This window comes from Agelaius phoeniceus, chromosome 1 (assembly GCF_051311805.1).
Source record: "Agelaius phoeniceus isolate bAgePho1 chromosome 1, bAgePho1.hap1, whole genome shotgun sequence".
Lineage (NCBI taxonomy): Eukaryota > Metazoa > Chordata > Aves > Passeriformes > Icteridae > Agelaius > Agelaius phoeniceus.
In genome coordinates, this window is record NC_135265.1 from 132,524,268 (window position 1) to 132,546,082 (window position 21,815).

The window sequence follows — 21,815 nt, forward strand, 5'->3', positions numbered from 1 at the left end:
CTCGTCTCAGCGCGGCTGTGGATGCGCGGGGCGGCGCGGCCCGAACCAGCCCGGCCGCCCGCCCGCCCGTGCCGCGTCCCGCCGAGCGCAGCCGAGCGGGCCGAGCGGGGCAGCGCCGCGCCCGCCGCGCCGAGGGGCGGAGCTCGCCCGGCCGCGCCCACGAGGCGAGGGAGGGACAGAGCAACGGAGCGCGGGAGGAGGGGACGGCGGGGCCACTCCGTCCTTTTACAACACGCGGAGGAAAGGACGCTGCTGCCTACTCCCCCCCGTTTCCTTCCGAGTGGTCTCGCCCGGGCCGGGCCGGGGAGTGGGGCGCACACGTGGGCCGTGCCACGCCGCGCCGCGCCGGTGAGGCCCCGGTAGGTCCCGCTGTTCCCGGGCCGGGCGGCACTGCCCCTTCTCCTGCAGGTTACACGCAGCGGCCGCCGGCGTGGGGAGCCCTGCGAGGGGAGGACGGTGGGCGCGGCCCGACTCGGCCTCCCTGCCCTGTGGGGTTTTACGCGGAGGGCCCCGTGCCCCTGGGAGGGGTTAGGTCCTGGCTGGGCTTCCCCGTGCTCCCGAGGGAACGGCTGTCCTAGAGGGCGGCGGCCTCAGACCCGGCTCTTCCGTTTGTGGCGCGTTTAAAGCCTGAAGGCCGTAGGTGGTGCTTTGTAGTGAGGGATTGCTGTAACGCCGGGGGATTGATGCTCCCGGCTGTACGGCGAGGCGGGCAGCGCCCGTGTCACTCTCCGGCCTTTTCCTGCCTGTAGGATGCCGTGCTGCGGTGGGTGATGGCCGTGTGGGCTCGGCACGCCTCCCGCTGGGGCTGCCTGCTGAGCACGGCCCGTGCTGCTGCTGAGCTTCCCCGGCGGCTCGGGGGTGGCGGCTGCCCCGCACGGGCCTGCCCTGCGCTGGCCCCTCGGGCTGTGCTGCCTGCTGGAGAGGAGGCGGCTCTGTGCAGACTGCAGGGGTACAGGCAGCTGTCCACAGGGAGCTGTTCCCCGCCCCACAGCGCCAAGGATGGAGCTTTCTCTTCTCCCGAAAGTAACCTGCCTTCAGTGCAACAGGGGCAAGCAAAACCAGAAATATTGCCTGATTTGAATGCCAAAATACTGGACGAAGGTAAGAGGCTTTAAGGAATACAATTTCTCCCGAATCCTCAAATTATGTTTTCAGAATGCTGTGGTTCAACCCCAACTGGGTTCTCCTTTTTTGCCCTGTTTGCCTAAAATATGTATCTGGAGTTCCTGACTTTCACTTCTGATTAGCTCTGTAGTTAATTCAGGTAGTTATGGTCGATGTGGCATGCAAAGAATACCTTTAAAGTGAGATAAAGGTATAATGTTTTGGGTAGAAATGTAAGTCTGGAGCTGCTCTTTGAAGGAGTTTTCATAACCCTACCTGCATCTGTTTGCCTTTCCCTCACAGATGTGGTGGTACAAACGAAAGGGTTTTGGTTTGGGGTTTTTTGGGCGTTTGGTTTTGATTTTTTTTTTTTTAATTTTTGTTGTTTTCTTTGTTTTGTTTTGGATTTTTTTGTTTGGGTTTTTTTTTTTTTGCTTTTTTGTTTGTTTTGTTTTTTGTTCGGTTTAGGTTTTTTTGTTTGGTTTGGGTTTTTTTTGTTGTTGTTTTGGTGGGTTTTTTGTTTGGTTGGTTGTTTTGGGTTTTTGTGGGTTTTTTGTTTTTGTTTTGATTTGTTGGGTTGTTTTTTTTTTTTTATTTTGAGTGGGGCTGGGAGATAGCACGCCTGAAGCAGCTCACACTCCACGGTTTGAGGGATCAGGAAGGACCAACAGGAGGCAGTGGTGTGAAGCCTCTTTAAGCGCTGCTCTGATGAGAAATGCTCACCCAACTGTCTTCTGAGGAAAGGAGATAAATGCAGCGGCGCCTTGGTGTTGTTGCCCTGAGGAAATTTACTTACTTTTTATCCCTACTTTTACATCTAAACAAAAATTATAATATTTCCATCCTTTCGAATTACTTTGGGTATGCTGAGGAAATTTGCTCTGAATTATTGAGCAGCTTTGTATGTTCAGATTGTGCTTTGAGCCCAAGCCAGCCTGGATTATAGAGAGCTTATTATTTGGGGTGGCTCAGACCTGCATCAGAGATCTGTGTGTGTAGCTGGTTCTGAAACAGTGCTGCACCAAAGTGATGGGTCAGCCAGCTGCACCTGTGATGCAGTTTATCCACTTGCTAGATTTTTATCTGCCAGCAGACTGACTGGAGAATGTGTGTGTGTAGCATTTTGCCCAGTTGTCAGTCTGTATAATGGAATAAACATAATTGATAATTTTGGGGGGTTTTGGTAGCTTGAAGTATGATTCCCAATAGGAAGTGTAAGGTCTTTAAAGTGGCAATAAAAGACATGCATGTATCTGGAATGGACGTTATTGTATATTTGTTTGGTCCTCAGCAAGTTGAAAAAAACCACTTGATTTTCCTATAGATTCCTAGAGAGTTCCTGTTCAATGTGTAAATGTTGCTGAAAGCATTTTACTGTGCTTTTGTTTCTGAGGCTATCAGAAAAAGACAAGACCTTCAACAGCTATCAAGCTAGTCTGTGCAACTCTTCCTGGAGCACTAGGCACATCCTAATTACTTTGGAATTACTTGTAGTAGAGTTCTGGTGTGCCTTTGTTTCTTGACTTGGAAGAGTGTTACCCTCGTCTCTCAGAATCCATTATACGAAGGCATAGAGCACTAAAAATCCCCTTCCCAAAGAGTTTTTAATCAGGGCATCTGATCAGTAATCAAGCTGATAATTGATGTGGATGCTAGCAGCTAGCTTGCAAACAGCAATCTTAATCTTGCTGCTTTGAGCTCCTATCAATGAAAAAAATAAATCTATTTAGAGAATTTGTTTTTTAAAGACAGTGAGTTCTGTGATTTGGAACACTTAAGGGAAAACAAGCATAATGATGTTCCCTTTGAAACCTTAGTGAGTAGGAAGTTATTCTTTTTGCTGTTAGAGATAGTGGCAGTCAGCTGCCTTTCTGTAATGGATAAGACATAATAGATTGGCTGGAGTTGGCTGTGAAATACATTGAAAGTTAAAACAGCTGCATTTCAGGCTGCATATTCAGGAGAGCCACAAAGTAGTGGGCTGGTTAGGTTATGAAGAATAATCTTGGCAGTAGCCTTCTATCTGGCTGTGATCAGGCAAGAATGCATTTGTGAAAACATGAAAGGCGATCCTTTTCCAGAGGGTGATTTGATCTCTTGTCTGCAGTGTCTAGGCAGCAGACTGAAGGCAGGCTGGGTACTACTCTCAGACTTGGCCATATGAGTAAAAGTTAATGGGCAGTGACCAGGAGATGGAACAGAGGCAAAAACTGGGAGCAGAGTCTATGTTTTTATGTTTTCAAATAATAGGCTGGCTGTTTATCACATGGCACAGTGTTCCTGCATTTTGGAAAAGATTTTAAGAGATCTGTATAGCATTTGGTGAGAGCAGCTTTGTCTTTCACAACATGCATTTGGGTTTTCTATATTTGTTTCTCAGACTGGGATGACATCCCACCTTCATCTGCTTTGGAAGTGATTTCTGAGGAAGAAGCTGTACAGATCATTGCAGAACCACTTCTCCCCATTCAGTCTTCCACGCTCCGAGATTATGTTGATCACTCAGAAACCCTTGCAAAACTTGTCCACCTAGGTATGTGTGATTTTGTGTGCTCTGCCTATGGCAGGAGCTTTGCAGATCCTATCATTTGTGCTTTGCTCTTACTGGTTACCTTGTAAACTTGAAAATGGGAGCAGTGACCAATGGTAAAAAGCTGCAGAATGTTATCCAGGGTAAATTGACAAAAAGAGGGGACTGTGTCACTAGCAATGCCATACTACTGGGAAACAGAGCTGGCTGATATTAGTCCCTTAGTGCTATGGGTGTTAGAAGGAGGCATCTCCCACAGCTTCAGGAGGTGGGGATCACTGTGTAATTGAATTGGTCTTTCTTCTTTTGGGCTGGTTAAAGATGCTTTAATTTGCTGCAAAACAAGCTGCAGCTCTTCATCCTTGGAAGGAAGGAAAGAGAATGGTTGCTATGCATAACATTAGGAGTGAGGCACAGCACACTGGAGAAGCAAGAGGCAAGGGCTTGACAAGAACCTTCCTTCTCGTCAAAAAACACTTGGGCTACAGAGATGCCCAAGTTCAAGCTTTCTCACCACCTTGTTGCCCAAACGTGCAAAGACTAGAATGAGGTTGGAAAAATTAATATTTGAGAGAGGGAATCTGTCCCCATGTAGTAAGAAATTGTCATGTGTGAGTCAGTATACAAAGTCACTTCACTGCAAAATTGTCATCTTCCCTTTTATAGCAGATTTGGAAATTTCATGCACACATACTTCTGTGCAACAAGAGCAGGTCCCTAATGTGGCACATGCAGGTTTCACTGCAAAGGTCTTTCTTCAAAAAATAAACTCAGCAAAAGCTTCTAAAATGACTGCTTATTTTATCTGGAGTCTTTCCACAATATACAAGGTGGTGTAGCCTTGCTGTGTTGAGTAATTAAAGTACGCAAAATCAGTGCAAAAAATTGAGTAGTCCTATACATTCCAGCATGCCTTTGGGAAGCACTTACAGAAAGCAGGGTCTGTGTTTAATTAAAACAACTTCTAATTTTGTTTGTTGTAGGAGTTGACTTATCCCAAGTGGAGAAACGTCAAAAGGCAGGTCAGCTCTTACTGACTTTGGACTTTGAAAAAGATGTAAAAAAAATACTTCTGTTTCTTAAGGATGTGGGTGTAGAAGACAATCAACTGGGACCATTCCTGACCAAAAATCCATATATCCTTGGTGAAGATCTGGAAGCTTTAGAAACCAGGTAAGCTTTTCAAGAAGTAGCAGGATGTTAAGCCCCTTGCCTTGAAGATCTGGTTTCCCAGTTGGTTTACTTTGTCTGAAGGAACCTGTGCTGCCTGCTGCCTCCTTTCTTACTCTTACTCCTTTCTTACCCTGGCTGCATATTCTTGTGCCTCCCCATCTGTTGGCACTAATGTGTGATGTTATACAATTCTTGTATAACATAGACCTAACTTCTTTCTCCTCTGTTCTTCCAATCTTGTGTTCAATAAGTGGCCTTTCAGAAACAATATCCAAAAAAATACCCTATGTCATTTTTCCAGAAGCAGTTTTGAGTTTAGGTATCAGACCAGACTGCTCTTCTGAATGCTCTTCTGAAGAGAGGTTTGGGGTTTTTTTTGTGATTAATATCCTAACTCTTCCATTAAGTCAGACTTTATTTTCAGTGGCACTCCTGTGGCACTGGCTGATTGGTAAAGAAGGGGCTAAATAGAGCAATCCAATTTCTTCTTAATTTTCTGCAGTAAGATTCTTCTGTAAGTTTGACCCTGGTGAATGATTTCCTGCAAGCTTTAAAGTAAGTGTGCTGTAAAGGCTGTGAAGTGAGTGTGTCTCAAATAGCTGTCTTTTGAAAGCTGAGTATCACCTTTGCATAAACAGTTCGGTGCAGATGGACGTGGTATTGGTTACATCACTCTGGAATGTTTTATTGCTATGGATCCCATGTTGCCAGGAAACAAAACAAAATTTCAATAGGTTTGGCATTTGACTTCAGATAAACACTGTAAAAGTCAAAACATTCCATAATTCCTAACAATTTTGACAGTTGCAAATCAGTGTCTGTACTGCAGCTGCACCAGATGCTTTGTTTTATGCTGGTGTTAATGATGACTTAAAACTGTTAACATGCTACATAGAACTGCTGAGCCCTGTAGTGGAACGAGGGCTGACCTTGGTGCCAGCACTCACAGATGTATCTCAAGCTTTGGCCAGGTTGGATAGCTGTGTTCCTTTAATATTCCAGTTTCTACAGTCAGGTTACTACAATCTTGCCATCTCTCTTTTAAGTTTCTTGCCTTTCCAGGAAGAAACGCTTTAAGTGTGAATCTTAATGACTTGTTAACAGAAAAGAAGTGGAGTCAGGACAGCCAAAAGATTTGATTTTTAATCTGCTCGTTTAGCTGTTTCTGGGATGCTTGGAAGCTGTGCCAGTTCCATTATCATTGCCTGGAGCCTAGGGTCCTACTTTCTGTGTTGGGGTGCCTGCTCAGTTAGAAATTGGTCCTCTAGATCTTGCTTTTATATCTTCCATCTGGGAGTTTTTGGCTTGTGAAAATTTCTGAGGATTTGTGGAAAGGGGGAAGTTGAGTGACTGGAAGGTAATTTTATTTTTTTTTCTTTCCACAAGACATGGTTTAACAGAAAGCCCATTTTTTGCTGAATATCTGCTTCTGCAGAATATTCTGCAACCCATTTATTATCCTAATTACTACCAAATAAGGCAATTCTTGTTGTATGCTCTAAGTTGATCTGACTGCAAATACTTCTCATATTGCAACTACTCTCACCTATAACCAGAGGAAGTCTCTCCAAATTGTAGTTTAGTTGTTTAGTACATGGTAGTATGTGGATTAATTGTGTCTCTTTACTTGGTGTGCTGTATTTCTCCTCTTCAAGCATTTTTTTCTGGGAGCTGTGGTAATCATCTACTGCAAGTGGGACTTGAAATAGGATTTCACTTTCACTGAAATCAAAGTTTGGAAAAAGTTTTGACTTGGAAAGAAGGAAGGAAAACAAGCTCTGTTAAATATCAAAACTTTAGTCAACTCCTCTTGCTTTCTGACAGCCAGATGTTTGTTACTCACTTGTTAGACCAGTGACTGAAAATAGGGCAAACACAACTTCAGCTGATGTAGAAATGTCTTTTTCAACAATATCTGTACACACAGCACCCTTGTATGATATTTCTACTCCAATGCTATTGGCAAAACAGGAGTGTATGAGGTATAGGACTCCATTCTTTCAGCAGTAGAAATGGAATTCATTAAAATAGCAAAAGGCTGTATATATCTTCTTGTCCATACCCTATTAATGTGTTTGCAATCTAGCAGACAGACTGGTAGTTAACTGTAGGTTAACATTGTTATCTGCTTAAGTACAGCTGGAAGGAATTAAAATCTATCTTCAGTATTGACATTCTGCTCTGAGGTTTATTTTACTTCTAATTAATTGGAAGGGAGGGTATTTTGCTTTTACGATAACTGCAGATTTCACCTTAATTATTTTTGGCAGGGTTGCATGTTAATGCTAGAACATCTGTCCATTTATAAGATATCACTGAGGAATTTAAGTGATCACTGAATAAATGGAGGCAATATAATTTTCATCACTGGATTTTATTTTGTTTTTGCTCTCTTTCTAGAGTGGCTTACCTAAAATCAAAAAAATTTGGTAAGTCAGAAATTGCTCAGATGGTCTCAAGAGCTCCATATTTGCTGTTGTTTTCAGTGGAAAGATTGGATAACAGACTGGGTTTCTTCAAAAATGAACTTGGTCTCAGTGTAAAAAAGGTAAAGACCGAAGTGTTCACATATTTTATTAGTGACAGTTGTAAGGTCTTGCGATATGAATACTCCAAGGTGTTTGGAGATTATCAACAAACATTGTGTTAACATCAGTAATGTCACTAGAGGGTTATAGGAGGGTAACATGGTTTTAACTGTCTATAGAAGTGATATGGACACCTGACATTCAGAGGACCTGAAGTACAGTTTCTGAAGATGACCTGCTACAGTTTATTATCAAATAAGCATGTGTATGTCCAGTTCTGTTATTTGAGGTGGGTCAGAGGACTGAATTAATTACTGAAACAGCAAGCAGCTCTTTTAGCTTCTGGAAAATTATTTGGTGCTCTTCATCTCTTCAAGATACTTCAACATACTTAAAGAATTTAAAAAATAGTCTAATTTGTGAGTATCTTATCAAGATAAATGCCAAATCATATGCTCAGCTCACCAAGAGTGACCTCTGTGTTTGCTCATTGGTGCACACCACATTATGCACTTAGCAAGTATTCAGCACCTTGCTTTGAATCTTAAGGGCAGGTAGTAGCTGGACTTGCCTGGAGTAACTGGGCAGTTTTAGTTGTCCTGAAGTAGGTGGGGATTGCAATGAATACCAAATTCCAAGTGGAATCTTGGGTTCTTCTGTTAGCTGAACAGTCATAGCTGCTACAGTGCCCTGTTGCTGGCCTTTCCATATTTGAGGTGAGACATCTCCTCAGAAAAAGGTTTAGCCATCACCTTGTACTCAGGGTGGACTACAAGTAATCAGACACTTCAGGGAATGTGGAGTATTTCTTGTAGTGCTGTTACATGTGGTCTAACCAGATTCAGAAGTTAGCTCCACTGCCACTAAAAACCCTTTTATAGCTTCCATTGGGTAGTGTGTTGTTTTACTTTTTTTAAAAAGATGGGAAGAAACAACATGAGGGCTGAGAGAAATTGGGCACTTGAGCATACTTTCCCCTTTTGATGCATGCTTTTACTCCCTCTTCCTAGCAGCTTTACAATTATATTATTTTTTGTTTTCTAAAAGAACATATTTGAGTAGTGTTTTGTGTCTTAACATACTGCTGTTTCATGCAAATTCATCTTTTGTGTAGAGATAAAATGAAATACAAAATGAAATGAAAAAAAAATGTTTATATAGGATCTTTCTTTCGAAGCCTTCTGTAAAACTCATTAATTTATGTGTTTTTCTGATTGTAGACAAAGGATTTGGTAATTCGTCTTCCAAGACTACTGACTGGCAAAATAGAGCCTGTAAAAGAAAATCTTCAGGTGAGCTTATGAATAGATATTAAATGTGTATTGTATATAGTTGAAGAGTTGTCAGGAGATAAAATTCTTGTAGGGAATTGTGTACAGAAAGAATTTAATTAAATGATTTTGGTGGTGATATAAAGTAACTGTTAAACCATGTATTTTCCTCTATAGCATGCATACTTACTCAATGCATGGAGCATTACCTTATTCTCTCTTCTATTCTGATGTATTACCTTCCTGCCAAAAGTTGCTATATGATGACATAAATGGTTACCCATTTTTTAATGAGTAGAAAAATACTCAGTCTTTTTTCCCCTCCCCTTAATTAGTACGTTTTTTTGCTAACTTGGATTGTCCGTGAGTATTTAGGAGCAAGACATGTGCAGTTGATTATTTTTCTCCTGGCAGGTAACTAGCCTGCCAAAATGTGCATTTGAGACCTATTGTCTGATAGCAGATGGTCGTTAATTGTTGGGTAAATAACTTCCAACCCCTGGGGATTCCTTTCCCTTTTGAAAATGTAAGTGTATTGCTTTAATTACTGTGCTGTAAAGCCATCGAGGCCAAACAGCATGATGTAGTGTAACAATTTGTGAAATTCCATTATTCTATAACAAATAACTATAAATCAAAATGTATAATTTTCAGACAGACTCACTGTTCTGAAACTATTAAACACTAGAAGTCTTGCAATCTGAAATGTGTGTGTGGTAAGGGAGGAGACTGGAAAGTAGCAGACTGTTCTAATTAATAGTGCTTTCTTTTAAACACACATTGTTTCCACAGGCTAGGGAGCCATTATTATAATGAATGTGTTTTTGAGGTCTTTAGTTCTATGTGACTATCTTGTTTATCCACCAAGAAATACAGCATAGCACCTCTATTTTTAAAATGTGTGAGAAAGGGAAAGAAAGGAAGGATTTTTAGGTCCCCACTGTTGGAATCTACTAAAGCTCAAGCTTTTCAGGAGGTTGGATTCAGAATCTCTGTTCAGACCTGTATGTCCTAAACTGCTGGTGGGAGGACAGTACTTGGAAAGTGATATCACATACCAACAGTTCAGAAGTGATCAGGCTGTATCCCTCATTCTGAATGGACTGTTATTTAGAAACAAGTACAGTAGCTGATTTTGGTTGTTGTAAGATACCAGTCATGGACTAAATGTGCTGAAGGATTGCTTAGTCCATCCTCTGAGGGTTTAATCAAGCACAATTAGAGATTCATTGACAGGGTAAAACCTGTCAAAGCTTTCATTACCTCTGCCTATTGTGGGAATAATACATACTTTGTTGACTATTGCTGAGGCTTATGCAATAAGGATATTAGCATGTGTGGCCTAGAGAGTTACTGAATATTAAACATGTTTGCTGTCAGACTGAGTGCAGCTTACACGTAGGCTCACTGATCATGTCGAGGGAGCTGTTCCATTTCACAGAGCAGAAGATAAAAGCTCAAGATTCTTGCCACAATTACCTCTATAGTGGGGCCCAGCTTTATCTCTGCAGTAATTTAACACGGGGTCTTAACTCCAGTTGTGTATCTTGATGCAGGAAGTTACCCCTGCCAGCTCAGGTCTACGGAAGATACTATTCATGTGCAAACACCTATTTCCATACTTGAATGCTGTCTTAGTTAATTGGTATTTTGTAGGGTGCACAAATATTTAGAAAGCAGAAAAGCTAAAATGAGGAGTTGAAAGACCTGACTATAGTTGCCTCTAGAAACAGTTCCCTGCAAGGATTTGGAAGTCCTAAGGTAAATTCAAAACCCAGATTCTAAGCCCTTCCCTTCATATTTGACAAGCAGTTCTGGAAAAAAGCCGCAGTCTTGGCACATCAAATTGGGCGAACAAAAACACCACCTTCTTGCCAACTGAAGTACCTTAGTTTGATATGAAAGTCTGGTTATGTTAGCTGGCAAGCACACCCACTTCATGACTGAAAACAAGCTGCTTGTAAGTGTCACTGGAGGATAGAAGAAATTACTGAGTTAACAGACACTCTTGTATGCTGAATTCTTTCTCAACAGCTCAATGACTTGCTTGCCATTCTGCACTTTGGGAGGAGTGCTCATGATTTTATTGAAAAAATGTGTTTTGTTTTCCTTTTGGGAAATCATAATTGAAGTCAAGTCAGTCTCTGAAAAAGACATCTTACTTTAGACTTTATTGAACTGTAGAATAAATAGAATACACTATGTATTCTACATATCTCTTTTAGGTTCAGCAGTCTTAAATTGAAAACTATAGAAATTATACTCCCTATTTAAAAAAAAAAATGTACCTTGGATACATTAGCAAAAGAAGTAACACATTAGCAAAAGTAGGCACTAGCTATTTGGTTGCTGTGTTTTACAGAGCTCAACAGCTCCACAGGAAGAAAGTCTCTTGACAGCTTGGTATTGAAAATGATGAAGGACTCTTAGGGGAAAATCTTTATGCTTTTAACTGCCATACATATGGAGACATGGCTTTTTTGTTCATATCTCAGACAAACTGAAAAATACATAACATTCGGAGAAGTTATCTTTATTTTGGGGATATTTTATAAACAAATTACACTTTAATCTAGAACAATAAATAATTTGCATTGTCTGACTTGAGAAGAACTGAAGTGGCAGATATTTTTGTGGTTTGCATTCTTGTTGCTGTGTAAAAAAAGAATAGAAGAATTTTGCATTAGTTTAAGTGGCACATTAAAATAAGCTGAGTTTGCTGTAGCTGACTTGCAAAGATAAAATTGTGCTTTTTTTCAGGTTTGTCAAATTGAACTTGGTTTTCAACGTAATGAAATTCAACAGATAGTGTGCAAAACTCCCAAGATTTTAACTGCAAGTAAAAAGAGACTCAAACAGACATTTGACTACTTACACAACATAATGGGCATTCCCCACCACATGCTTACTCGCTTTCCTCAGGTGAGCTGTTGATCTGAGAATAAATTGTAGGTGCTTTTGTCACAGCCACTTCACTAACCTGCTGAAGGTGGAGCCTTGCTCTGTGCAAAACATAAGTGAATTCTCCAGCTAGCCTGTGGCTTTTACTCTAATTTGGATAACTTTAATTAGCAATCCAGAAACTATTGAAGATTTCCGATGGAACTGCTGCTTATTTTCCCTTAGCACATGTGACATCACTGCCCACAGTCTTGTGATATTTAAGGTTTTTAACAGAGGCAGTCATGCTCATCTCTTCTGTGTTCATGCAAGAGAGATTACTGCCTGCTTAGGGACTTGCTTGTCCTGAAATCTTACCTAAGAGACACAAGAGAAGACAGATTATGCAGAAGATCTGTTCATTAGATAACATTATATATATAAATATAAACATTTTTTTCAGGTTTGTCTACTTAAAAAATAACCTTTAGAAATTTTAGGATCTGAAAATACAGTGTAAAGGTAAGAGAAGTTCTGTCCATTAGACAGTCATTAGATTATCATTGGTCTTCTTATTGCTGCAGCAATTGCTAAAATTTTGATTGAAATTATTGAAAATTTGATTGAAAATTCAACAGGATTGAAAATAGATTTGTTTCTTAATTACTATCTTGGGTTTTTTCTACCTCCTCATTACTGCTATTTCCTCATAAATTGAAAGCTGAAAGTGTTAGTCACTTCAGTCAATGACTACAAGCAGTTGCACTATCTTCTTACAAGGTAAAAATGAAAGTAGAAATTACAGCTTCTGAACTGCAGTAATTTTCTTTCTAAAGCAAGTCTAGTAGAGAATCTAAGTGGCTAGAAAGCCAAAATTGCATGGGGGAATAAAACTATTCCTCAGGATTTTGATTATATTGCTATTTAATATATCTTTACTTAACAAGGATGCTTGCTTTTATGCTCATCTTTGTTACTTTGCCCTCCTTCATCTGTAAATTACCACAAGTTTTGCTCACTTCTTCTCAGTTGCCTTAATTGTTGGCTTTATGGTGGTTCACCTCATTATTTTTCTTCCTTTTGTTTGGTAGGGTAAGTGGAGTGTTTCCTCCATTCCTTATTCTTGGCACAGTCTCTCCCTCTCTTTCCTGTTCTTCCCTTTCACCCTTGAAAGCTGTGAATTCCAGGATACAGGTAGTGCACATCAGTCTGTGTATGGTTGGGCCTTAACTTGTGCCTTCACAAATACATATTTATCTCCATCCGCACTCAGTTTTATCCTGATTGACGGTAACGTTAAAAATAGGAAGTATACAGGATTTTTTTTTTGGTCAAATTCTCTCTGATGTTACAGTTGCTCTTGTAACCATTCTGTCAACTATAAATGGTGGTTAAGTGTTTTTTTTTAAATTTTCTCCTGTATTTTGACTGCGTCTTAAAATTCAAGAGAGGCAGAGGAGGAACAGTAGTTTTGTTTTTCCCTCCTTGTTCAAATTAATTTGCATCCTCATGGAACTCTTCTTCCATCAATGGAGTCTCGTTTTTAGTAAAATCTCTTCTTCCTGTGGCATTCATATTTTCATCATTATTGCCTCTAAAGCATCTCTCTCTATTCAGTTGTACTGCTCAGGAATGAACTTGTGATTTATGAACTTTTATGACTTAAATGTGCATCTCATCTTCCCCACTTCCTTCTCTTTTTAAATGTTCTGCTGATTTATTTTGTGTTTCCCCTACCATTGTTCTCATCTTTAACTGTCTAGATTATTTTTTTTGTGGCAGGTATCTTCAAAGGTAGGCATTGCTGTGCAGCAGAAGACAAACGGTTGCTTTGAACCACCACACTGTGCCTTTTAGCCACATTATCATGACAGGAGTCACATCCACTCACCTCTGCCCTTGCCACCGTGCCACTTTGTAATTTGCATTATGCCCTGTGGTCACCTCTTCATTTCTTCCTTGTAACAGTGGTTATTTGAATCTGTCCGATGCTAGAGGGAAAGTGCTCCCTGTTACTGAATGTCTCCACTGTCTTGGCTGTGATTACACAGTAATTACAAAGTAATATACTTGTTATATAGAAACAACTCTCAAGCACATTAGGTTTTTTGTATCACTCCCTGGTTTTTGTTGTGTATGTCAGCATATTGTATTGGAGTATTTATTTAGAATTTAGATAATTTATATATAAATGTTACCTACCTGGTGTTTGACGTAAACTAATGGAAAATAAGCATATTATTTGTTTGCTTCCTAGAGCTTCAGTTTGTCTAAAAACAGCTCTAATTTTTGATGCCTCGGGGTCTGACATTTAGACAACCTAAAAAATGGTTCCCTTTTTTCTTTCTTAGGTTTTCAACTCAAAGCTATTACGAATCAGAGAGAGGCATATGTTTCTTGCATTCTTGGGAAGAGCCCAGTATGACCCAGCCCAGCCCAGCTACATCTCCCTGGATCAGCTGGTATCCCTGCCCGATGAGGTGTTTTGTACAGAGATTGCCAAAGCCTCTATGCAGGACTTTGAAAATTTCTTAAAAACACTTTGATTAGTAACACATGTAAAAAATTATAGAATTAAGTTGCAAAATAAACATACTTTATAAAACTACTTCCCTTTAAGATCTCTTAACTTTTTAATTACTGGTTTAAGAAGTCATTGTTTATGAAGTGTGTAGGATTTAAAGGATTACAGTAATACTTATAGTAACTTAAAAATGTATTTCAGAAGGATTGAGCCAATATGTTGATTGCTACTAATGCAAGCCTTGTAATTAATAACTAACTTAATTCAGAGCGGATGATGCAGCACATTAACAGAAAGTAAATTCAAATTCCTCCTTTTTTGCTTTTGATAATGGCAGAATTTTGGGAGATTGGAAAAAAACTGGCTCGTGACTTATTCCCCGTCTTGCCCTCTGTTATCTTCTCCTTTCACCCTCTTCCCCAAAAGTCAGAATAGCAAGATAGTGTGATAGTGAAGTAATGTGTTTACTTGGTTGAGCTAATAATAATAATGTTATTCTTTTCCTTGTATGGTAGAAAGAATCACACCATTAATATGTGAAGCTCCTCATACAGAAAGGCATTTTATCAATAGGTTACAAAGGTGTTTCTTGTCGAAGCTGGTTGCTGAAATTGGTATCCTAAAAGCTGGTTAGAAATGTCCAAAAAAAACCCCAGCAAACAGAATTTAGGAAAATTATAAAAAGAAAAAAAAAAAAAAAGACGTTACTGTCCCTGAAATCTAGAAGAACTTTATTTTAGTTACTTAGTTACTTTTTCTCTTCTCTGTGTTCAGTTTTTCTCCCCCCCCCATACCAATAAGATTCATGTGGCTTTAATACACAAGTAACCATGTGAAAAGAGGCTGTAGTATATATTAAGGTGATAAGAGTTGATCAGTTGTAAAAGCTGAAGTAAATTCTGACATTGGGCATCATGGGAGTATTGAAAATACTTAAACTTATCATTAAACAGAGCATGTTAATATGGAATTATCAAATGTGTCACAGTGTATTTGTGAAACAAATTCCCAAACAAACCAAAAAAGCTGCCTAAACCTACATGCAGAACTGTTTGATGTTGTTTAGAAGTTTGAATTCCTTCATTAAAAATAGCTCAGGAAATCTGAAATCCAGATGTTTTAATTTGGATTTAAACTTATTTAATGAAAATGCCTCAATGTTTTAAAACCTCACTGTTGAAGCTAAAGATACCAATTTTTATGCACACAGCAGAATAAAATCCAAAAGGCTAAATTCTATTAATAGGTGGGAAATAAAGATTAAAGAGATTTAAAGAATGAGAATAGTAGCGATTCTGGATTATGACTTTGGAGAAATTCTTATTCGTTCAAATTAAGAATTAGAAAAACAAGTGCTTGAAACACATTGAAAAACTACATTCATTGTCTGCAATAAATCTGAGATGATCTCTTTTGTCTTTTTCCTCATGTTTTCTGTTCCATTGGCCTGGAAAGATTGCTTGAAATACTCTATTGAATAGACTGTTCTCGGAGGAGATGCCTAACAAATTTCACGGTGGCTGAAATGTGCTGACTAAGCACTTCCCCCCATTGCCTCCTGTTAAATCAAAGTATCCAAAGTCCAATATGCTTACTTGGATTTTTGACTGTATTAAATGCTAATAACAAACTGTAATCTTCAAATAATATTGTAAAAAATAATGTTCACAGTAAAAATGTTAGTAGAAAAAATGTGGGCTCATAATGTTGGAGTTAATTTTTGCAGATTTTCTCCACTAGCCTTATTACCATGTGCCAAACCATTGTAACAGAAATTATATTACAGAGTTTGTATATGTCGAATGTCTCAAAGTTTGAGCTTTAAATTCCTTTACTATTTTTAAATGTAGGAATGATTGCTGCCAGAGCAAAACCAATTTCTTTGAATTGTTGAATTCACAAGCTTCTGCCGAAATAGCTTCCCCGAACCACGATGAAGAATGGACGGAAAACATTTAAAGGGAGTGCTAAAATGGAAGGGGAGAGGGGATCAAAGAACTTTTTGAGGACCATGACAAAAACTTTGTGGCTTTACGATTAAAAATAAAACAAACCACAGACTTTTCTGGCTGAAATTACCCACTGCGTTACCTACTACCAATTTCTGTGCTCCCCCCACGTCGGCATTTTCTTTCTTTCAGTTCGCAGTGGTCCCTTCCTGCAGGAAGGCCTGGGCAGATGCAGCGCTCTGTGCCACCGCTCACCTGGCGGCTGCGATACCTGAGCAGAGATAGCTTTCTGCTCCTTGGCGTGACCCATTGTTGCTTTGCTTATCGTGCTTTACAAAGCGAATTTTTATTTTTCTGTTGTTTCCTCTGTCTCTTATTCCTGCCCCCCGGCCAGAGCGCAGGCGCCACCGCCGGGCCGGCATTGGCGGGCCCGCCCCCCCCCGCGCTGTACCCAGGAGGCCGCGCGGCGCCGAGGTCAAGATGGCGGCGAGGGCGCCTGGTGAGGCGGCTGGGGCGCTGACGGGGCAGCGGGGGCGCTGAGGGGGCGGCGGGGCCGGGTCTGTCCCTGGCCCCCTCCTGCCTGCGGTGCTGGGCTCACCTCGGCCCGCGCTGGGCAGCGAGGCGGGCCGTAACGGGGAGAGGGGGAGCTGGTGTGCACAGTATGCCCTTGACAGGGACAGTGAGTGCCGGTTCCACAGTCGCCGGGGGAATCTCCTCAGCGGCCTTCCCGCGGCAGCGGAGGGAGTCTGGCCCCCATTGCTGAGCTTTCTGGGCGCAGAGAGCGCTCGGGAGCACTAGAGGAAGCCTTGGGCTGCTCCTGAGGGGCCTCGGGCATTGCTGTCCTGCGCGGGTACCCCATCGGCGCGCAGTCGGGCTAAGGTTATTCCTTGTCTGGCCCTGAAGGACGAAGGAGTAGCTAAGCAACCTGCTGAGGTAGTGCTCTAATGAGCTCTTTTGGGGTGTTTTGGGGATGAGCTGGTAAGACGGATGACTTAAAAGTCACGTAAAACAGCTCGCCCGCGCTGCGTTGCTCGTGTCGTGCCGTTCGTGGCCTTCTAGACCCCTTTTGAGGTATTTGCTTATGTGTAAAAGCACCTCTGCCGTCCCAAACCACATTTAAAGGAAGGTGAACGTGCTATATGTGGCATGGAGGTCTGGTTTTGTTTTGGTTTGGGTTTTTTTTGTCTGATTAATTGTTTTTGTTTGGTTGGGGTTTTTTTGAGGTTTTAGTGTGGATTTCGTGGTTGACTTTGGCAGCTCCTTGAAAAAGGAATAGCATTCAAATATCTGGAGAGGAGAGCAGAAGGTTAACAGTATGATAATAGCTAGACTTGAAGTCACATAGTGACAGCCAAGGAACCTAGATAAATTATTGAAAAAGCCTGATGGTTTTGCTTTATGCAGACACTATGGGTTTGGCTTATGTAAATGTTACAGAGTCTAAGAGTTTTGTTGTTGTCTTTGATGAGGAATTGGTAGCATTTTTCCAAGTCTTAAAGCAGCCTAATATTCAGATTTAGTGAAATGGGTTAAACTCTTGTATGTAATGAGTTCAGTGTCAGTTATGGGATACTGAGAAGTGGAGGCCAAGTCATGTATGGTCAAATTCAAACTCGATGCAGTGTTACATTGCTGCATGTGTTGGAGGCCAGCAAATATTTGTGTACTGCACAGTACTGTGTAAATGTTGAATTTTACCTTGCTGTGCAACTGATGTTCATGTTCATTTGCATGTTCAGTTGCAGGAGGTGGTCGCCTGTTTGACAGGATTTGCAAGTGGTATTATAATGCAGCTGGATTCAACAAATATGGTAAGTGTTTCATCGAGTTTTAAAAATTGCAAATGTAACAGTTCTCAAACTAGTTATGGTTCATAGCTGGCATATGTACATGCAGGTTGGCATGAGTCCTTTTGATCAAAACTAGCTACTACTTCTGTGGTGAAAAAAGTTGGCAATAACTTCAATTATTTCTGTTATTTCCATTATTTCTGTGTTTGCTCATGTTCCAGTGAATTAACTTATCACAGCTAAGGCCAAGCTGGGGCAGTTGAAAAAACTTTCACAAAGCAGTCCTGAAAACTCAATTATTTACATTTCCCCACTGAGTCACTTTCACTGGCCAGTGTCTTCTAACCCACAGACTGCCCTTGAAGCTGGAGAGGTTCTCACTGATAGTAGTCAGCCTATCTGCAGTACTTATGCAGAGTATCCAAAGTGCAAAAAGGATTGTAGTTGTTCTGCCCTTTGTGTCACCATAACTTCAGCTGGCATCACCCTGGCCTGCACAGTGGTGGAATAGGTGTCAAAACAGGGCTTCCTTAAGGAGAAGAGGGTCCCCTAAGGGTATTGCCTTCAGTTTATTCAGAGTTGTTACCAAGTTTGTTTCAACCATTTAGATGGCAGAACAGTTCTTGTATGACAAGAATCTGAATATTCAGATGCTGCAATTTATTGCTCACCACAATACAAACAAATCTCTTAAAGGAAGTTAACACACCTGCCCTGGGGAAGTTAGAAAAGAATTACAAGAAAACTGTAAATAAGTAGCTTAGATCCTTCTTCCAGAGATGCAGTGCTTAATTCCTCTTTTATAGTGCCTGTCTGCTGAATTTCTGCTGCTTCTCTGGAAATGCAAGTAAAAAATTAGAGAAGCACCAAATTTAATATAGTGATTAAACTAGCAGCAGTGCTCCCTGTGCCTTTGAAATAAATTACAAAACTGAATTTAAAAATATGTGGCTCAAATTTTTCTTTTATTGAGACATTACTGCCAAATCAGTCGCATGAGATGAAAACCTTTAACAACAAGTCAGTAGGTATGTTGTAGTAATCACCTTGGAATGCCAAAGAAGTAATGTTTTGTCCTATTTTCTTAATACTGAACCTTACAGAAAGGTTGGTTGAGTTTCAAGAATCCTTTGTTGCACAGAAGGTGTGGGAGTGTGATTAGTTTTGAGAAGTCTGGGTGTTTCTCCCTGATTTAACTTCTGTTTTGGAGCTCACACACCAAGATAGAGCTTTGGGTTTCCATAGCTTCATATAGTCAGCAGAGGTCTGGTCATCATGAGCAGGGCAGTTTAGAGAAATATTCTTCAGTACTGAGGGAGTCTCATCTGTGGCTGACTGACTCTAATGGATTCAGAGCTCTCAAAAACCCTTTACCTGGACAGTCATCTTTAACAGAGATACAAAATTAGATGCACAGAAGTTCTCTCCTTAGATCCAGAGAAGTTTTTGTTCTGTCTGTGTATATTCTCATGAAACACATTGAATGAAATACCCATTTTCCTTATTCCTCTTTAAGAAAAGGATTGAAAAAAATAAATGGAGTCTGTGTTAGGATTGCTTGTTCTCTCTGAGCAATTAGTGGCTCTCCTGGATTAGTTTGACTTTTCTTAATAATTTTGTGCTGGAAGTGTTTTGCTCATGGTACATGGGCAAGTGTCAATCCTAAATCTTACTGAAGAGCATTTATTCAGTGGTACTGTAACTCTTCTTGGTGCAGGGTTAATGCGGGATGATACATTGCATGAAGACGATGATGTGAAAGAAGCACTGAAGAGACTTCCAGAGCACCTGTACAACGAGAGAGTATTCCGCATAAAGCGAGCTCTGGACTTAAGCTTGAAACATCAGCTCCTTCCCAAAGACCAGTGGGTGAAGTATGAAGAGGTGTGTGCATGGAATGTTTCCAGGGTGCAGCTCTTAAATGGCACTGGTGGTTGGGATTTGCATTCTCTGAGGAGACACATGTTTACATGTTCTCTGTAGTGAATGAATCAGTATCTGATGGAATACCTCATTGAAAACACTTTGGATTGCAGTTTAAAAATCTGGTTTTCTGTTGGAATTAATACATTTTTCTCAAAATGACAGAAGGTTAAGCTGCAGCTCAGAATCACAGTGCATTGTTTGCGTTCAGACAAAATATTTCTTCTAAGCTGTCAGATAAAGAAATACAATATAAATAGCTTTGGAATTCTTAAAGGAGGTCTCCTGCTTTTCTGATTAATTTCTTAATCTTGCAGAAAATCTTGAGCCAAAAGCTCAAGCTTTTATTCATGAAGGTGCCAAAGAAGAATAATTTGAAGGGAAATCATGCATTAAAATAAGTGCCACCTTGTACTTTAAAAAAACAAACTGCACTTTCCTTATCAGATGTAATTAAATTTTATTTTTTGGTAATGAATTGGTTGACAGACTTTGCATGACTGTCCACCTCAGCTTTCTCCAGATTACCTGGCAGAGAGGAATTTTATCGTCAAACTTTTGAGTATAGGAGAGTATAAAGGTATTAATGCATCTCTGAATAAACAGAGGCTGTTTCTTTTAGTCTCATATCTCATATTTAGGTAACTGCTGCATTGAATAATTGGTCACATATTTCCCCAAGCAGCAGTTTGGTTTGTAAGTGTTAAATATGGTCAGAGTGTTCTATGAAATACAAGTTTACAGTGCTGTTTAGAAGTTATGCTCAAAAAGAGATTATCTGGAGTATTATTGTTGAACTTTGAACTAATTAAAGTGGATCTAGTACATTTGAGTATCTGCCAAAAGGAACACTGTTTCTAAAGGCATAACTGGAAACATCACTTTGCCTGCTAACGTTGATGAGGCATTAGGAATTAGTGGTTGCTGCAGTAGAGAACTTGTCATCACAGACTTGGCAGACACAAGGTTTGCATTTTCAAGGTAAGAAAGGCTGGATTTGTTTGTTTGTTTGTTTTCCTTGATAGGTTGGTGTTTAGTCAAACCTGGGAAGGAATTAGAAAGAAATAGTCTGTAGGAATGACTTGAGATGTTTCTGGACCTTGCTGTAAGTTTAAATATATTTCTATATATCTCTTCTTTTTCAGGATCACCGTTATCTTGAACCATACCTAAAAGAAGTAATCCGTGAAAGACAAGAAAGGGAAGCATGGAACAAGAAGTAACTATTGAACTACTTCATGCAAATATCCAGATATTTCTGTTATTTTAAACATTTGGTTGTAGAAGTCCATAGGGAGGCAGTTGTGGGGCTGAGGAATACTGTTTCAGCTTGTTCATTGAGTCTGATCATCCAACTAAAATAAACATGTCAAACTATAAAAATCTTGGAAGAGTTCTTTCTAAATGTTAACAAGCTAATGTTCAGATCTTTCCTGTGAGCATATACATTACACATTAGCTTAGTGGTATGCAGTCTTCATTCCAGCTTTTGATTCTTGCTCTTTTCATCATACAGCTGTTTTCTGCAGTAGTAGAATTAGGTAAGAAATGTTCAAGGCTGTTGGTGCTAGTTGCTCTCTTAAGTTAAAGAGGATTTGATATTCATTCATCAATTGTCACTGTGGACAGCAATACTGAGCCAGTATTGATGTTACAATGGTATTGTGAGACAGCAGAATGTAATATCCTGTGTACCCAAGCAGATACATATTGTAAAAATGGAAAATATAGATGATTCCTTCATCATAAAATAGGAAATGTTTCACTAACGTTTTATACCATATACATTGTTTAACCTTAAAAACTATTTTCATGTAAACCATAATGACTGTCTCACTTCTGCTTTTTGAGACTTTTTATTCTTTTAAAGAGTAAAAGTGGTATTCTGATGTACTTTAAACAACATAGTACTTAACATAGATAACTTCTCACGGGTTTTTTTAATCACCTAAAGCATGCTCCAGTTTTTAGTGATTCGTATCCAGAAAATACTGGCCCTCACTGGCTGAAAACCTGGAGTTTAGTCTTCTGTAGTTCAATGGTAGTGTGAATTTGAGGCAGATACTGGTATAAAGCATAAAATTCAGAGCCTGTTGTGTAACCTTCTGCATAAAATACAGAATCTTGCATGATGGCCTCAAGG

At 40.2% G+C, this 21,815-nt stretch overlaps 2 protein-coding genes and 1 long non-coding RNA gene across 5 annotated transcripts; 2 read left to right on the forward strand and 1 right to left on the reverse strand.

The window, feature by feature from the left end:
* Positions 1-21: 21 nt before the first annotated feature.
* Positions 22-15,434, forward strand: MTERF3 (mitochondrial transcription termination factor 3). Of its 2 annotated transcripts, none has more exons than XM_077187702.1 (8): positions 22-359; positions 992-1,101; positions 3,485-3,637; positions 4,618-4,807; positions 7,208-7,355; positions 8,556-8,627; positions 11,367-11,528; positions 13,838-15,434. In XM_077187702.1, the coding sequence occupies exons 1-8, from the start codon at positions 22-24 to the stop codon at positions 14,030-14,032; spliced, it is 1,368 nt and encodes a 455-aa protein (XP_077043817.1). In that variant the 3' UTR covers positions 14,033-15,434. The 2 variants fall into 2 exon arrangements, with proteins under 2 accessions (XP_077043817.1, XP_054487889.2); XM_054631914.2 differs by having other exon boundaries at positions 179-359; positions 750-1,101.
* Positions 10,750-16,324, reverse strand: LOC129119762 (uncharacterized). Its single transcript, XR_013184628.1, has 2 exons — positions 16,215-16,324; positions 10,750-13,477 (listed from the first exon to the last, which is right to left on the reverse strand). It is a non-coding gene; the product is annotated as an uncharacterized LOC129119762 (long non-coding RNA).
* Positions 16,318-21,508, forward strand: UQCRB (ubiquinol-cytochrome c reductase binding protein). 2 transcript variants are annotated; one of them, XM_054631926.2, is made up of 4 exons: positions 16,318-16,458; positions 17,699-17,770; positions 19,467-19,633; positions 20,818-21,508. In XM_054631926.2, exons 1-4 carry the CDS (start codon positions 16,440-16,442, stop codon positions 20,893-20,895), a joined length of 336 nt encoding a protein of 111 aa, XP_054487901.2. In that variant the 5' UTR covers positions 16,318-16,439; the 3' UTR covers positions 20,896-21,508. The 2 variants fall into 2 exon arrangements, with proteins under 2 accessions (XP_054487901.2, XP_054487910.2); XM_054631935.2 differs by lacking the exon at positions 16,318-16,458 and adding an exon at positions 16,874-16,892.
* Positions 21,509-21,815: the final 307 nt, after the last annotated feature.

What these genes read in the sequence shown, in the direction of transcription:
- MTERF3 (XM_077187702.1), top strand. Translation starts at nt 22, where the DNA reads ATGCGCGGGGCGGCGCGGCCCGAACCAGCCCGGCCGCCCGCCCGCCCG. An exon ending in TTGGTCTCAGTGTAAAAAAG is followed by an intron (nt 7,356 to 8,555) that starts GTAAAGACCGAA and finishes TTCTGATTGTAG; the next exon opens with ACAAAGGATTTGGTAATTCG. An exon ending in TGCTTACTCGCTTTCCTCAG is followed by an intron (nt 11,529 to 13,837) that starts GTGAGCTGTTGA and finishes TTTCTTTCTTAG; the next exon opens with GTTTTCAACTCAAAGCTATT.
- UQCRB (XM_054631926.2), top strand. An exon ending in AGCTGGATTCAACAAATATG is followed by an intron (nt 17,771 to 19,466) that starts GTAAGTGTTTCA and finishes TTCTTGGTGCAG; the next exon opens with GGTTAATGCGGGATGATACA. An exon ending in AGTGGGTGAAGTATGAAGAG is followed by an intron (nt 19,634 to 20,817) that starts GTGTGTGCATGG and finishes CTTCTTTTTCAG; the next exon opens with GATCACCGTTATCTTGAACC.